The sequence below is a fragment of the Thunnus albacares genome, chromosome 4 (genome assembly GCF_914725855.1).
Source record: "Thunnus albacares chromosome 4, fThuAlb1.1, whole genome shotgun sequence".
In the NCBI taxonomy this organism is placed as follows: domain Eukaryota; kingdom Metazoa; phylum Chordata; class Actinopteri; order Scombriformes; family Scombridae; genus Thunnus; species Thunnus albacares.
The window spans coordinates 19115768-19130877 of record NC_058109.1 but is presented as its reverse complement, the minus strand read 5'-3'; the positions used below and the strand labels follow the sequence as shown (position 1 = coordinate 19130877).

Here is a 15110-nt window from a genome sequence, read left to right as displayed (position 1 = left end):
GTGTGCCCAGTCAGTGACATCAGAACAATGTACTACAGCATGTTAGAGAAACAGGCATAGCAACTTGTTGAAACTCCCCTTTTTTCAAAGTGAATGTAAGCAAAATCCTATGGGGAGATGTTTTGCACATGTGTTTGTAACTTCAGATAGAGGTCAAACAGAGGTGGAGCCCGCAGGATATTTAAATACCAGTCAGTGGTGGATTTCAACACAGAATGAACAACTCCTTCTGTCTCTTTTGTTAAGAGGATTACACAGACTTTGATAATGGAGCAGAAGATCAATCTTGGCCTCTATGCATCCTGATCTCCAACAACAACTCAAACAGCTTCACTGAATTATTTTTATCCTGAAATTTGAGAAGCAGAGGCTGCTGGTAAGAAAACTTCTTGAAACAACAGATTTTTAAAAAAGAATTATCATGTTATCAAGAATATGTTTGCTTTATCAACATGAAATATGTGTTGTCTTGCACATTTCTTGCACAGTGGGATCACATTTGTCACCATTTAGAGCAAGAGCTTGTATTCAAGCTTAAATGTATAGCAGACATCTTAAAAGACAAAGTACAAAATTAATGCTATTCCAGCACACTGCAACCAGCCAACTTTTTCAAAACTAAAATTATGCTCATTCTAAAGCTGTAAATAGAAACTTTGTAAATATGACCAGTGTTTCTAAAAAATAAAAAAAAACTAGTGTGGTAGTCAATCTGCACGTTATGTATGTTTTTTTTTAATCTATGCACCTTGAAACAAAAGTGCATGTTTGACTTTCAAACAGATGTTAGTGTTGGCAAAGTAATAAAAAAAAAGGGCCACAAAATACAGTATGTAAGAGTGGGTGTCACCAAAATAACAACTAATAGGATTCCAAATAAACTAGAGATATGGAAAAAAGTGAGACATGCATAACAGATTGCTAGACATAAACCTTTGTGTGAACAGGTTTTTAACAAATAAATTTTGGTTTTGGTAGATTGGTAGAGAGATTGTACAAGACATAGAAAGAAGAAAAGGGGACATATACAGGACATACATCCAGTAACAATGCATTAAGTACTACACATTTACTTAATTGTTGTGTGAAGGATGTTTTGGATTACTGTAGACAGAAGGAATTATCCATATAATGCAGATACTTTAGTTCATACAAAACAGATATTTTTCTAATTACTTTTGCAATTGAATTCTATTAGATAAAAAAGAAACACACCTAACCTCATGCTTAAGTGTCCAGTCATTCAATCACTCCTTCATTCATTCATTCATTCATTCATTGAGTCAGTCAGTCCTTCTCCCCTTCACCCATTAATTTTGCACTCACGATTAGGTTTAAACTTTTTTTTTTTTGAATTCACTTTTTTATACACATTGGTAAAATAGCTGCACAGTAGAGAACAGTCAACAACTGTCAAATATTTCGACATGTAGGGAATATGTTTCATATTTGGCCTCATCAAAGAAACTCAATGCAGAGCAGAACTTGAGGAACGGACCATTTGGTCTCATAAAGGGGGGGGTGAAAGACACTGTAATGTAATTGTATGGTAAAATATATGCCACATGGGGTTAAGATTATGGTTAAGTGGTACAATTTAGTGTTGGTCAAGCAAAAATCCAACCTTGTATGAATAAAGATGTCAAAAAAGGCTGATTCAATTTCTTTCATAAATTCAACAAAAGCCCCCTACTCAGGAACTCAATGCACTGATCTGTTGTTGCTCAACGTTACCCGTCATCACCATCATTTCTCTAGCCGCAGCTGGCAGATTTGTAAATTATGAGCATGGATTGAACGGACTATGAGCGTTATTTTTCACATGGCAGGGCAGTGGAAAAGTCATTTATCTGACGGTTACATGTGTGGAAGAAACCCGCGTCTTCAGTTTCATCGGAAAAGGTCAGACGGGACAAGAAGAAACCACGTTAGCTAACTTACTTTAGCACGTCTGTTACTTTCAATGAAACTTGAAGCTAATTTGTGTTAGTATAAGGACAGGAGGAGTTTAAATTAGTCTCATATGATAGACGCTAGCGGAAACGTTTGTTATTGTTTTGCTTTTACTTTATCGCAAACTAACATTTAACTTATCACAGATTTCCCGAAATAAAATGATTCAGTCAACATCTATCAAACAGGAAGTTGACTGTTATTATTGTGATTAAGACTTGATCATTTTGGCAATAAATTAGCATTTGTCTAAATTTAGCCAGCTTAGACCTTAGCCTTAGATGTATTCTTTATTCTGTAATGTTATTCTGATATTTATTCCCTTATTTGTGAGATGGCATGTTCCTTTTATCCTGAACATCCTGAAGAAACATATATCTCCTCAAAGTCGACCTCAATATTTAATACACTTCAAAGATTTGATATTTCTGACATCATTATAAATCTGTTTGTCCTTTTTTTTTTTTTGCAGAGAAAGAAGAGAGAAGGTGAGCAGTGGCCATGGAGGCTGTATTTCACTCTCTCCTCTCTGCAGCTGGCCGGCTGCCTTGGTTTCTTCTGACACTGTTAACATCATGGACGGTCATGTGTTCAGCAGATATAAAGCAGACAAGATGGCCATTATACTCCCAGAAGCCTATTCTTCTTGCATGGAATGCCCCAACACAGGAGTGTGCCCCGCGACATCGCGTAACTTTATCTTTGGACCAGTTTGACATTGTGGCGTCCCCCAATGAGGGCTTTGTCCGGCAGAACCTTACTATCTTCTACAAGGAGCGCCTCGGGCTGTATCCCTATTATGAGCGTGGTGGCACTGCAGTGAATGGAGGCCTTCCACAGCTTGCCAGCCTCACTCAGCACTATGAAAAGATGCCTGAAGGGGTGCAAAAATACATACGTGAGCCAGACGCAAAAGGTTTGGCTGTTATTGACTGGGAGGAGTGGCGCCCATTGTGGATCCGAAATTGGGATATTAAGGATATCTATCGAAATAAATCCCGTGAGATGGTGGCCAACAAGAACCCTAAGTGGACCCTGGAACAAGTGGGAAAAGTTGCACAGCAGGAATTTGAGCTCTCGGCTCGCCAATTCATGCTGCAGACTCTGAAAATTGCAAAGAATTTGAGGCCCAATCAACTGTGGGGCTTCTACCTGTTTCCAGACTGTTACAACCATGACTACAGGAGTGGCCTGAAGAACTATACAGGCCGCTGCCCTGTGGTGGACATGGCCCGCAATGATCAACTTAACTGGTTGTGGATGGAATGCACTGCACTCTTCCCGTCTATATACATTGATTCTATGCTGAAATCCACAAATTATGGGAGCTTGTTTGTTCGAAACAGGGTGAAGGAGGCAATGCGCCTGGCGTCTGTTGGGGATGGATTAGCGCATCCTGTATTTGTTTACACCCGGCCCACATATATCAGTCAGATGACCCTCCTAACTGAGGTTAGTTGGCTTGAAGCAGGAATTACTCAAGTACAGGAGGATCATTATTTCATTATTTATCTTGGAGTGCGATTATTATATTTTAACTATTGATGAATCTATCATGTTTGCTTCATCAATGAATCATTTAGTCTTAAAAATGTCATAAATTATGATAAATGCCTGTCATCACTTTCCAAAGAGATGTGTTACACAAAGCTCAAATAGTATTTAATTTACAGTTGCTCTTCCCTACATTTACACACACTGCAGTCAGCAAATATTTGGTATTTTTACTTTTTTATTGACTGAAATGATTATAAAAGTTGCCATTAATTGTCTGTCAAATGACTAATTAATTAATTGATTCAACTTTTCAACGCTACAGTTTTCTTATGAATGTTTGTGTAGTATGATTCTATTAAATGTCCAAATATGTTGCTATAATTAGAAGCATAAAAGTAGAATATTACGAGCATATATCACAGTAAGAGACTTCTTACTCCTACTGTAAGTTTCACATTTGGCAACACATTGTTTACTGATTTCACCTGAAATCTGAACAGCTATTTGGTTCACAAATCTTGCAGACTTTGACTCATAGACACCATCATCTTCCAGTTACACCTGGATGGGACGTCTCAGGTGACAACACGTTGCTGCTGGTTATATAACGTTTGTGTAGTATTTGTAGTGTGTATGTGTCTGGGTAGGAGTCAGTTAAATCACTGAAAGCATCTACATCACACTCTGTTTCAGCTATCCGCACATGTCAACAGGTTGACGTCGTTGTAAGCGTATCAGCGTAGTGACCATTCAAAAGACTCACTTAAGTGGAATTCAAATGTACTAAAAAAGAAAATTGTTTTGTATGTGTTTCCCTAAATGTTTGGTACTCAGCTGACCTGTCTGTGTGAATGTCTTGTAGAAAGATCTGGTCTCCACTATCGGTGAGAGTGTTGCACTCGGAGTAGCAGGTGTTATCTTCTGGGGGGACACGTCATATGCCAGCAGCAATGTAAGTGCTGTACCTTCCCTACTTGTTTGATGCTGACAAGCCTGGTGCTCAGTGATGTAGGTTGATATCTTTTTTTTTTCCCCCTCTCCAGGTCAGCTGCTCCACCCTAAATAAGTATCTTCAGGGACCACTTGGCCGGTACCTGCTCAACGTGTCTACAGCAGCAGAACAGTGCAGTCAGGTGCTGTGTAAATCTCACGGCCGCTGTCTGCGCACTGTACCAGACAGCGACGTGTACCTTCATCTCAACCCCTTAACCCACAGCATCACCAGTCAGGGGGGGCAATTGAAGGTTACTGGCATGCCTGGCCAAGCTGAGCTGACTCTTTTCCACACACATTTCCAGTGCCAATGCTACAGTGGGTACAGGGGTGAGGGCTGCGCTCAGAAAGAAAAAGGGCAGAATAAAGCCTCCTCTGTTCTAGGAACCTGGCCTCTTTGCTTTTTACTCCCACTTGGACTCCTCACTCTGCTACACTGAGGAAACTGAGAAGCCCAAACTATTCACCACTTCTGCCAGCTCAGAAAACAACGGTTCCGTCTTTTTGACATAAAAGTAGTGCGAGTTACTGAGCACTAGTGATACTGATGTATTGACCGCAGCTCAGAGATCGTCCTGTGGTCAGATATTTCCAGTAAGACAGGAGCTAGTGATCCCAGCACACAGATCCATCCAACAAAAATATTAGTTTCTGGGAGATCTCCAATCTCACAACTGCCTCCTGGAGCTAACATCTATCCATCAGTGTTGCAAGTGGTCATTAACTCATACCATTGTATGTCAAAAATGAAATCTGTCCCTTAAAGGCCTCCACCATGCTCCATGCTGACCTTGACCTCCAGATGAGGATATACTGTCACTACACTTTCATCGGGACTACAATGTCTTTGTGGAACTGTACTCACAAAGAAATGCCTTATGAAAAAAGACTGTTTAACCTCAAGGTTTTTTTATGTATCTGTTTTTTTTTATGATGGACACAACAGAAGTAGAGCTTAAAGTGGAAGAAAGGTCAATTTAATGCCCAGCTCATCACAACAGAAAGTAGTTTTATGTATTGTGCTTTTGGATATTGCTGCCTAAACTCAGCATTTTAATTTGTATCTGTTGATGTATCAAGCCAAGACATTTAGCCTTAAGACTGAAATACAAATATTTCATTGTGCCAGAAAGTGATAAATTATGACGAATGCAGCCTTTAAAGTCCAACTGAAATTGCATGTATTTTTTTTCTGTTACAGCATATCTACTCTGTAAATCACATGTCCTGTGTGTGTGTGGGAGAAATTTACATTTTATAGTTTTTGGTTTCATGATGGCACCCCCTATCTGCATTCATTTGTCTGAATATTGTTAGTTTTCCATCTTCGTAGATAGAGATCTTGTTTCCATACAGCCAATCAAATCACTTGATTTTAAACTATATTTGCTTAAAGCAGTGATGTCACTGTTTTACTATTGGCAGACACAGCATCCCGCTACACAACACAAGAGCCACAGACAGTGAAGAGCAACCCACATCAGCTTTCCTGCTAAAGTCTCCTTCTTGTTTAACTTACAAACATGAACATGTGTCTTGTTCTTCATCTCAGCTTGTTGAACGAGCCACCAAACAAACTTTCACTGGGGTAAAGTGCACAGTTAACATCAGTTTGCAGGCTAAGTAGTTAATTAGCGTAAACATACCTGCAAATGTCACTTTGGTCCGTTTAGATGTCGGTGTGGTACTTCCTCTTCAGTGCCATTAATAAGTACAAACTGTATCCTAATGACTTGTCAGCTACAGTGCAAGTTTGTTTACTTTGTCTCTCATTCCCCTGCTGGAGCTCAGCCCTGCCAGCTGCTGTCAGTCAAACACAGAAACAGCAACAGAAACAACTTGGCTGGACCTGCCTGTTTCAGTTCAGAAATGTGCCTTAACAGGGCTACGAAGTGCTCTTCTTTTACTGTTGTCTTTGTTTACAGTTGTCATTAATGAGTTTTTTTGGTTTTTTTTTACAGCAGTGTTCATCTCAGCCCTCTGTTGGGCCCCGTGCTTTGTACTGACATTAACTCCAAATGCCTTTCTTTCTTTTTTTTTTTTAATAATGATGGATATGAAAAGGAAAGGGTGGACAGAATAGTAACCTAGTCCTAGATAAGGAAGAATTTTCAGTACAAAAAGGCCAAAAATTAGGTTTAGAAACTGTCTCCATTACATAGTTTGTCCACCAGAGAGCACTGACAAATTTATCACCTGGAAAATGTCCCACTCAGTAAATGGTAAACTGCACTTGCATAGTTCCTTTCTAGCACCAACCTGCGCATCAGTAGGATCTAATCATTAACACACACATTCACATTGGGAGCAATTTGGGGTTCAGTATCTTGCCCAAGGACACTTCGACATGTGGAATGGAGGAGCCGGGAATTGAACAGCCGATCTTCCGATTAGTGGACAACCCGCTCTACCTACGAGTTTGTTAAAAGAAAATCAAATATTGGACAATATACCTGATTTTTTTTTTTTTTTTTGTCAGTATTAAGTATGAAATTGCGGTTTCAGTTGGGCTCAGTTTTGATTTTTAATGTGTAGTTTGACTTGCTTGCACTGCATTTGGTGTCAGAGTTCCTGCCAGTGACACTTTGTTGATAGCAACTACTGAAGGTACATCTTCATTTCCATTTTTTGCCAAGTAAATATATTTACTAGACTGAAGATAGCTGAGCAGTTTCATATGTATTCAGTAGGTTTGTATTTATTCTCTATGGCAGTGCTCAAAAAAGTATTTAGCTACCTAAAAGTAGTTGGTTGTACTGGTTTTTCACAAACTGGTACAAGGAGAATCAAACTAATGATTTTGCGGTAGAACTGTTATGTACAGTTTGCTGCCAATGTTTTGAAATTCTGCACTTTAACTATTTTTCTGTTGAGGTATATCTGGCTTTACTCCATATGGATACTTACAAGAGGTGATATTAAGGCTTATTACTGGCATGCACACCAGCAGTGCATTGCAGTAGAATATGGTGTTTTTCTTCCATTTAATGTGTCATGTTAGAGATGTTCCACTGTGAATCTTGCCTGAGAAGAAATTCAGAAAGGTGCTTCTATGATTGTTACACTCAACTCAGTTGCTGATCTATGTCATTATTTTAAATGCAGTATGATGTATTAGAGCAAAGATTCATTTACATATTAATCAGATTCAATGAAAATTTCTGTAGAAAACAAGGTCTGAAAACACAGTAACACTGGTTTCTGTGGTATCAAGATGGAAGAAAGATGTCACTTATGTATAATGCAGATCTTGGATTAGAGCTCAGATTTTACCCCGCAGAACCATGTTGGCAAGTTAATGCCAAAGATCAATATTTATATTTCAATGAAAGGAAAGAAAATATAAAAGATTACAAAAGAAGTGCTTTAAAGAGTCATACTATTGGTTTTTGTATTATTTCATATCATAGACAAATATTGTCACCCATTTTTGACTCATACCATAATGTTTTAAATATTTTAATGTGTTTCTTCCTGTCCTCCAGGCAGCCAATTCATTGCACATCAGTATGAATTCAACATGAGACTTTGACCTTGTTTGAGATGGGTAATCCGTTATCAAATCTGCACTTACAATCTACTCTCATACCTAGATGACTATGTATAGATAACCTACGTCAAATGCGCACAGTTATATGATGTCCACTGTGATTACGTTACTGAGGCAAGTTTCCAGTCTCTGAAAATTGACTTTCATACCATAAAGAAATGAGTCGTGGCTGTCTGGAGGGTAAAACAATAACAAATCTAAAACCATGAACTTTTCCTTCAGTGTTAATAAGGAAAGTGTCTTGAAGCCTTATTTTGCCAAAATGTATTAATTTTGTTTGAAACCAAATCTGAAAAATCCAAAGGGTTGCACAGGATCCTAATGTTTTGTATCTATATATATTTGATATTCACCTTTTACATCAAGAGAATTTCAATATTAAAAAAAGGACTTTCAATGTTATTTTCTCTTCTTGTTATTTTCGGGGGACTGCAGAAGATTTTGTCTTGTCTGTAAGCAGCAAAGATATTCTGCATCTTCTGGGATGTCCTCATTTTATCCACCTACTGAAAGGGTCTTTGAGTTTATTGCAGCAAACACAAATTTACTGTTAAGATATATAAGTAAATACAAGTACAACAGTGGAAGTTCTGAATCAAATATATTGACAGCTCAGATGTCACTATATATGTTCTGTTTTTTCATTTATTAAGAGAACAGAATTTACAACAGAGATACAGGGAGAAAAAACAGGATATAAGCTTTAAAATACAAACATTAACACAAGTAAAAATGAAAGAAAGGAAGAGAAGGATGCTATAAATGATGCTATGATGTTCAGTGGTTGAATTTAAATTTTTTAAAAATGAAATAAATGAAAGTTTAAAAGTTTCTTCATACCTTTTACATCCAAGTCTAATTTATAGTCAATGTATTTTCAGCGGTTATCATCTTTGCATTATTTTAAAATACATTTCTTTTGACTTGTTTGTTTGACATATATTTTAAGATAACCTCAGCAGGAAATGACGTATAATGCTTAGCGTTGTTATGTGCAGCTCGTAATGTGTTCCGACGAGAGACAAACGGTTTAGAACGCGGCAGATTTAATACATAACTGACACATTTTCACCTGAATTTCTTTGCATTTCTCGACTTCCTCGTGTGACAGTTTCTATCCAGTCTTTACCTTTGATTAGTCGGGAAATATTTCCATCCAATCTACACTGAATGTTCCGGCAGTTTCTTGTCAGTAAAACAATGTATAGTTAAGCTAGCCGACACCAGCATCGACCCCGAAGCCTATCAGCAATATTTCCCATCAGTGGCAAACCAGCAATGCAGAAGACATGACGATAAAGCAGACAGCCTCGTCCTTTTGTCAGTGAACGTGACTTGCAATATCTACTCTGTGTCGGTATGTTTTCCTCTGGTGATGCATCCTTAATGCATCTTATGAACTGACATTTAGCTTGTAGAGCGACACGTCGAGCTAATGTTAGCTTTCCTGCAAATTTTGATGAAATCACATTGGCCATGCTCCTATTTTTTGCTCCTCAGTTCTACAATTTTTTTCATCCTGGAGGGGTCAACTTTCACTTAGTGTCAGCTGAGTACATATCTTGGGTTTTTCTGGATTCATACTGCACATCCATCACTGCATACCCATCTGTAGTCTTAAACTGTTAAAACAACCAAACTTAATGTTTTAGTGCTACGTCTCAAGACTGACCTTTACATGCACTGCCAATACAAGTAGCCTATATGTTGGGATGCAGATAGTGTGTGACACTTAATATGCCAAGCACAAATCAAAGAATTGAAGAATCAAAAGTGTGTTTTTTTTTTATTCGTTTTTAATAAACCAATAACTAGTTATATATATTTAACCATGTGTTATTCATTATGTAAATCTCTGACATCTAGGAAGCAAAGTTCCTCATATCTCAGCGATGCAGGTGGTGAGATGTTGATAGGAAAGATGGTTAAAACTATGAAGAGACAGGTTTTAAAAGCTGTCATTTTGCTTTTAGAAACCAAAGATTGTGAACACAGAGCCATAGGTTGAACCATGGGGGATGTCAGCTTTTACATACACTGTCAAACAAATATTGTATGAATGGGTCCTTATGATTAATTCTCAGATAATGCACTGTCTGCCGCTTTTCCCAGATCGTTCATCTTGACAAAATGAATTTCTTGCGTAATCGTCTTGTTGTCCTGGGCCTGGTGTTGTTGGCTACGTTGCTGCTGTACCTGCTGCTGCCGTCCATTCGCCAGGGCAGCATGGAGCCGTCCCTTGAAGCGCAAAGAATGGGTCTAATGGCCACCCCTCCTCCTCCAATTCCAACCATCAACGTGTCCATTCGCACCGGACAGCTACCCGGGGACCCTCCGCTGTTTTTCCGAGAAGCTTTACCTGTAGATGGAGCTGGACGACAGATATTGCCCAGGTGAGACGACACATGCAGAGGCCTACTTAAAATATTTAATAAGTTTGACATGCCTGCAAACACAGTGAGTGCTGCTGCTAACCTACAGCTGTAACATGCCATGTTTGTCTGGTCTGTGCTAGTTATAAAATCTCGAGAAATGTTAAGTCACAAGAAAACAAAATGATTTCTCTGTGCAGGCTGCAAGTGGTCCTTCTGCATGGCCAGGCCTTCACATCCAAAACCTGGGAAGAACTCGGCACAATGGCCCTGCTGGCAACTAATGGATATCAGGCCTTAGCGATGGACCTGCCAGGTAGAGTTTAAGCCTTATTGCACATGATCAGCACTAATTATAGTGGCAGTAATTATCACGTAAACCTTATTTTATATGATATGCATTATGTGGTACACTGATAAATTAGGTGAACATTTAGAAAGTGGCTTTACCCAGAACTGAATCTAAATACAAACTCTGAGTTTGTACAGTGTAAAACATGTGACAGCTCAAGGAAAATTAACAGATCAGGAGATTAACACTCTCAGTTTGAAATAAACAACACCAGGCCACTGCAGATCTTTCATACAAAGAATGTTATTTATTTATTTATTTTTCGACATTATGTTCATTTAGCAGGCTTGGCTTTCATGGGATGACAGTGCACTCTTGTGGTTGAATATCAGAAAATGTTTTTACCTGCTTTAATCTGAATGTAGTCTTTTTTTTTTTTACAAAGGTGGGGATTGAAGACTGCACATGGGATGCTAATTTCCCATCACTGAGATTAGAATTGAACAGTTTATGTATTCTTAAATTTGTTAATATAAAAGCACTGACATTAATGATAATTATCACAGCGTGAGGTGTAAATTGTGAGTTTGCAGTGTTCAGACCTTTTCGCCTGTTGAGTTGCTACGTGTGTCACGCTTTTGGTACTTGTAGCATTTTTTTTACCTGCTGCACAAGCCTTAAATTTTGGATGACATAAGTAGCACAGTTAGTAAATCCAGTTTGGGGATCTCAGGTAATTCCCAGCCAGAATAAGAGAAAACATCTGAGTTGGTGAGCAGGGCTTTTGAATCAAATTTATAAGAAAAAACTGTGTAAAATTTGACTGTGTTCAAATACTTTAAAATCCTTCTGTATACATGTTTAACAGTGATGTGAATGGCAGCACCCACATTTTCTTATTATATTTATTTAAAAATAACTATATCTTTTCTTCTGCAAATTCTTCTTCTTCTTCTTGGAGGTTATGGAAAATCACCGGACTCAGATGCTCTGAAAACTGATCAGAATCGGGTGGACTTGCTTTCGAGGTTCATGGAATCCTTGGGTGTCAGGGCGGCTGTGCTTCTGAGCCCCTCCATGAGTGGACATTACTCCATCCCCTTCCTCATGAAGAACAGCGCTCAGCTGCACGGCTTCATTCCCATAGCACCTGTTGGTACCCGAAGTTACACTCCTCAACAGTACCAAAATATTCAGGTGAGGGAAGTATAGATTGTGCTGATGAGACTGTTATGATCAATATATCCAAATATAAACTACAGATACAATATAATTGTGCTATTAGATGTGTGATAGATGAGTAAATAAACATCACTTGTATTTCTCATGACATTAAGGTCATCAGATGGGTTTCCTTTTTCAGCTGAACTGTTCCTTTAATATAGAATACACACAAGGTAGGTATGACCTGAGTAACCCACTAGGAGGCCCTAGTGGGATATTTCCCTCCGTTTCTAGGCTTTATGCTAAGCTAACTGATTGCTGGCTGTGGCTTCATGTTGATCGTACAGACAAGGGAGCGGTATGGACCTATTTACACTCTTTCTCTTTTTGACTTCTCACTCTGGTTTTGTTCCTAGACTCCCACTCTGATAGTCTTCGGGGCCCTTGACACAAATCTGGGTGCTCAATCCCATAAGAACCTCATGCAACTTCCACATCACTCCGTGCTAAAGTTGGAGGGGGCTCGTCATGCCTGCTACATGGACAAACCCAGAGAATTTCACCAAGGACTGATCGACTTCCTCAGCGAACTGAAGTGAGATGTATAGCGGAGGAAGAGAAGATAGACAAGAGAAAAAGAGAAAGAGGAACACAAGTCCTCTAATAAATGGTTCAGTGTGGTGACAATTTTGCTAAAAAATAAATGACCATTATTCTCATACCTGAAGCAAAGAACGCAAGCTTGAGAAAAGGTTTTAATAAATTGAAAATGGCATGTAAAATCTTGTAGTAACAGTTCACAATACAGTATTTCAGATGTTTCCTAAATTAAAAATGTATCATTATTTTTTCAGTTTCCATTGTGTCACCCGAACATATGAGACTAGTTCAGTTCAGCCTGTTGTAAAAATAGCCTCAGACTTGTATAGTGGTACGTTTTGTTTCATGTGTTTCATGTCTCTGTTTGCATGTAAAAACATGGAATGTGTTTGCTTCACTGTTGCCATTTTTGTAGGTGACATGTAGGTTTACTGTAAATATGCAAATGTAACAGGTGCCTGTGTTTGAATAGTTTCTGCTCGCTTCACATTTGACAGATTTGTATATTAAGATCTGGTAACCACTCCAGCTTCCATAAAGATATGCTGTACTCAACACAAGCAAGCAAAATGAATGCACACTGTAATAAAAGAAAATGTTTAAAAGGAACATTTAAAATGATCACAAAAAAAGTCCACATTTATTTATATAATGATGATGAAGTGATATGTAATATATTTGCAATAAGTTTGGACAATCATGCAAAAAAAAGAAAATCTCAAAATGATGTGCATAGCTTACAATAAAAACAGGAATTGTGTGTTTTGTATGTTTCAGTTGATAAACGCCACACTGAGAACTGTAGGTTAGTTAGATATATTTATTATATTATTATATTATATTATTTATGCCGTTTGGAAGTTATACTGCTGATTTAGTTCATTTTGTGAGTTACAGCTTCCACCTTTTACACATTACATCAGCTATAACTCATTTTTTCTGAGTATAAATACATTTACTCAGTACAGTTTTGAGATACTTGAGTATTTGCATTTTAAGATACTTTATATTTCTAATCCACAACATTTCAGAGGCAAACTTTTTTTTATTCATTTACATTTATCTGGCTATTACTTTCCATAGTTACCAGTTACTTTTCAGATTAAAATTTACATAGAAAAATGTGATCAACAAATACATCATTGTTATAAATACATCAAACTATCCAAGAGTATATAAAGTAGTGAAAATTAGCTCCACCTTTACCAGCCTCATAACATAACAAGTAAATGAAGGAGCCAATCTAGACCAGTAGTTTTACTTTTGATACTTTCATGTTTTCCAATTATTCCAGTATTTTAAGTGATATTTTGGAAACAGATATTTTACTTGTAATGGATTACTTTTACATTGTGGCATTGCTACTGATTAATTTATAAGCATAAGTAGAAGATTAAGAGCAAATGTTTACTTCTTACACTACTCAGGTTGCAAGTGTAAAACTTAAATTCCCCTAAAATGATTTTTTATCACAGCAGTTTTGACTTTTGTGGTTAATACAAGAATTACATTATGGAGACAACAAACATGGCACATAAACAACATTGCATGTCAGATGGTTGAAGATATCTGATAAACCTTTTTCAGTTTTAGAGATTAATTCTTTTTGATGCATATAGCCCATATGATGAAATTCAATATGTTTACTTTCAATGGGACCCTATTTGTAGTTTTCTAGGTCACGCACATTATGTAACCCCTGTATTTTCATTAAATAATATAATGTTGATTCCTCAAATTAGTTGATTGGTTAGTTAGTTACTTCCATTTATTTAAAGATCCCCTCCAGGCATGTTTTAAGATGTATATAAAATACTCTGAATAATAATCTGTCAAGATCAATTATCTTGTTAAAATTCTTAAAATTACATTGCTTCCTTCTCTCTCATTAAAAATCCAGAATCTATGAACACGTATATATATTTAATGAAAGGGAGTGTTGATAATGAAGGTGATTTCTGCTCATCCGAGAAATAATTTGAATTCCACAGAGTAACTTTCTTCAAATAGTTATTATCATCGGCCTGGTTCAATCATTGTCACAGAGCACAGATAAGGCAATGATATGACAAAGAAAGGAGTGGCGTGAGTCCACTTTATAAAGGCTTCGAGTCAACATCTGTTTCTTCACTCAACTCTCCATACATTAATTTGACATAGAGTCCAAACACATATGGTTCCTATACACTATTTCAACACAGTTCTAGACATTCTGGCGCTGAACCCGTCAAGACATGTCAGTTTCTAAGAAGTGTTGTTCTCTGTTCCAAGAAACTCAGAAACCTTGTGACCCCAAGGCCTCTTTCTTAACAGTCAACATCTGTGTCAGATATCAGATAGTTGAGAGGACACTGAATATAAACTGGACATACATGATTGTAAAAATATACTATATCATTTAATTTGAGAGGTTTATTTGCTGGACACACGAGGTCTCCTACTTGACTGTAAAGTTCATTTTCAGTGTTTGTGCACTGGAGGTTTCAAGTTTCCACATCACACTTGTGTAAGTTGAATATTGGATCAGGATTGGCTCCAAACTAGTTGTGATGTCACAAATCCTGTTCATAGGCCCGCCCCTTAAAGGACCAGTGCGTAAGCTTTAGTGACATCTAGTGGTGAGGTTGAAGATTGCAACCAAATAAATACACCTCCCCTCACCCTTCCCTTCCAAGTGTGTAGGAGAACC

The 15110-nt window shown here is 37.7% G+C and overlaps 2 protein-coding genes across 2 annotated transcripts; both read left to right on the top strand.

Annotated features, from left to right (window-relative positions):
* Window positions 1-1695: 1695 nt before the first annotated feature.
* hyal2b (hyaluronidase 2b) lies at window positions 1696-6518 on the top strand. Its single transcript, XM_044347864.1, has 4 exons — window positions 1696-1902; window positions 2426-3405; window positions 4313-4402; window positions 4494-6518. Exons 2-4 carry the CDS (start codon window positions 2455-2457, stop codon window positions 4881-4883), a joined length of 1431 nt encoding a protein of 476 aa, XP_044203799.1. The 5' UTR covers window positions 1696-1902; window positions 2426-2454; the 3' UTR covers window positions 4884-6518.
* A 2472-nt stretch (window positions 6519-8990) lies between these two features.
* Window positions 8991-13181, top strand: abhd14a (abhydrolase domain containing 14A). Its single transcript, XM_044347872.1, has 5 exons — window positions 8991-9350; window positions 10106-10386; window positions 10566-10681; window positions 11619-11854; window positions 12238-13181. Exons 2-5 carry the CDS (start codon window positions 10124-10126, stop codon window positions 12418-12420), a joined length of 798 nt encoding a protein of 265 aa, XP_044203807.1. The 5' UTR covers window positions 8991-9350; window positions 10106-10123; the 3' UTR covers window positions 12421-13181.
* The last annotated feature ends 1929 nt before the right edge of the window (window positions 13182-15110 follow it).

What these genes read in the sequence shown, in the direction of transcription:
- hyal2b (XM_044347864.1), top strand. Translation starts at nt 2,455, where the DNA reads ATGGAGGCTGTATTTCACTCTCTCCTCTCTGCAGCTGGCCGGCTGCCT. An exon ending in AGATGACCCTCCTAACTGAG is followed by an intron (nt 3,406 to 4,312) that starts GTTAGTTGGCTT and finishes AATGTCTTGTAG; the next exon opens with AAAGATCTGGTCTCCACTAT. An exon ending in CGTCATATGCCAGCAGCAAT is followed by an intron (nt 4,403 to 4,493) that starts GTAAGTGCTGTA and finishes CCCCCTCTCCAG; the next exon opens with GTCAGCTGCTCCACCCTAAA.
- abhd14a (XM_044347872.1), top strand. Translation starts at nt 10,124, where the DNA reads ATGAATTTCTTGCGTAATCGTCTTGTTGTCCTGGGCCTGGTGTTGTTG. An exon ending in CTTAGCGATGGACCTGCCAG is followed by an intron (nt 10,682 to 11,618) that starts GTAGAGTTTAAG and finishes TTCTTCTTGGAG; the next exon opens with GTTATGGAAAATCACCGGAC. An exon ending in AACAGTACCAAAATATTCAG is followed by an intron (nt 11,855 to 12,237) that starts GTGAGGGAAGTA and finishes TTTTGTTCCTAG; the next exon opens with ACTCCCACTCTGATAGTCTT.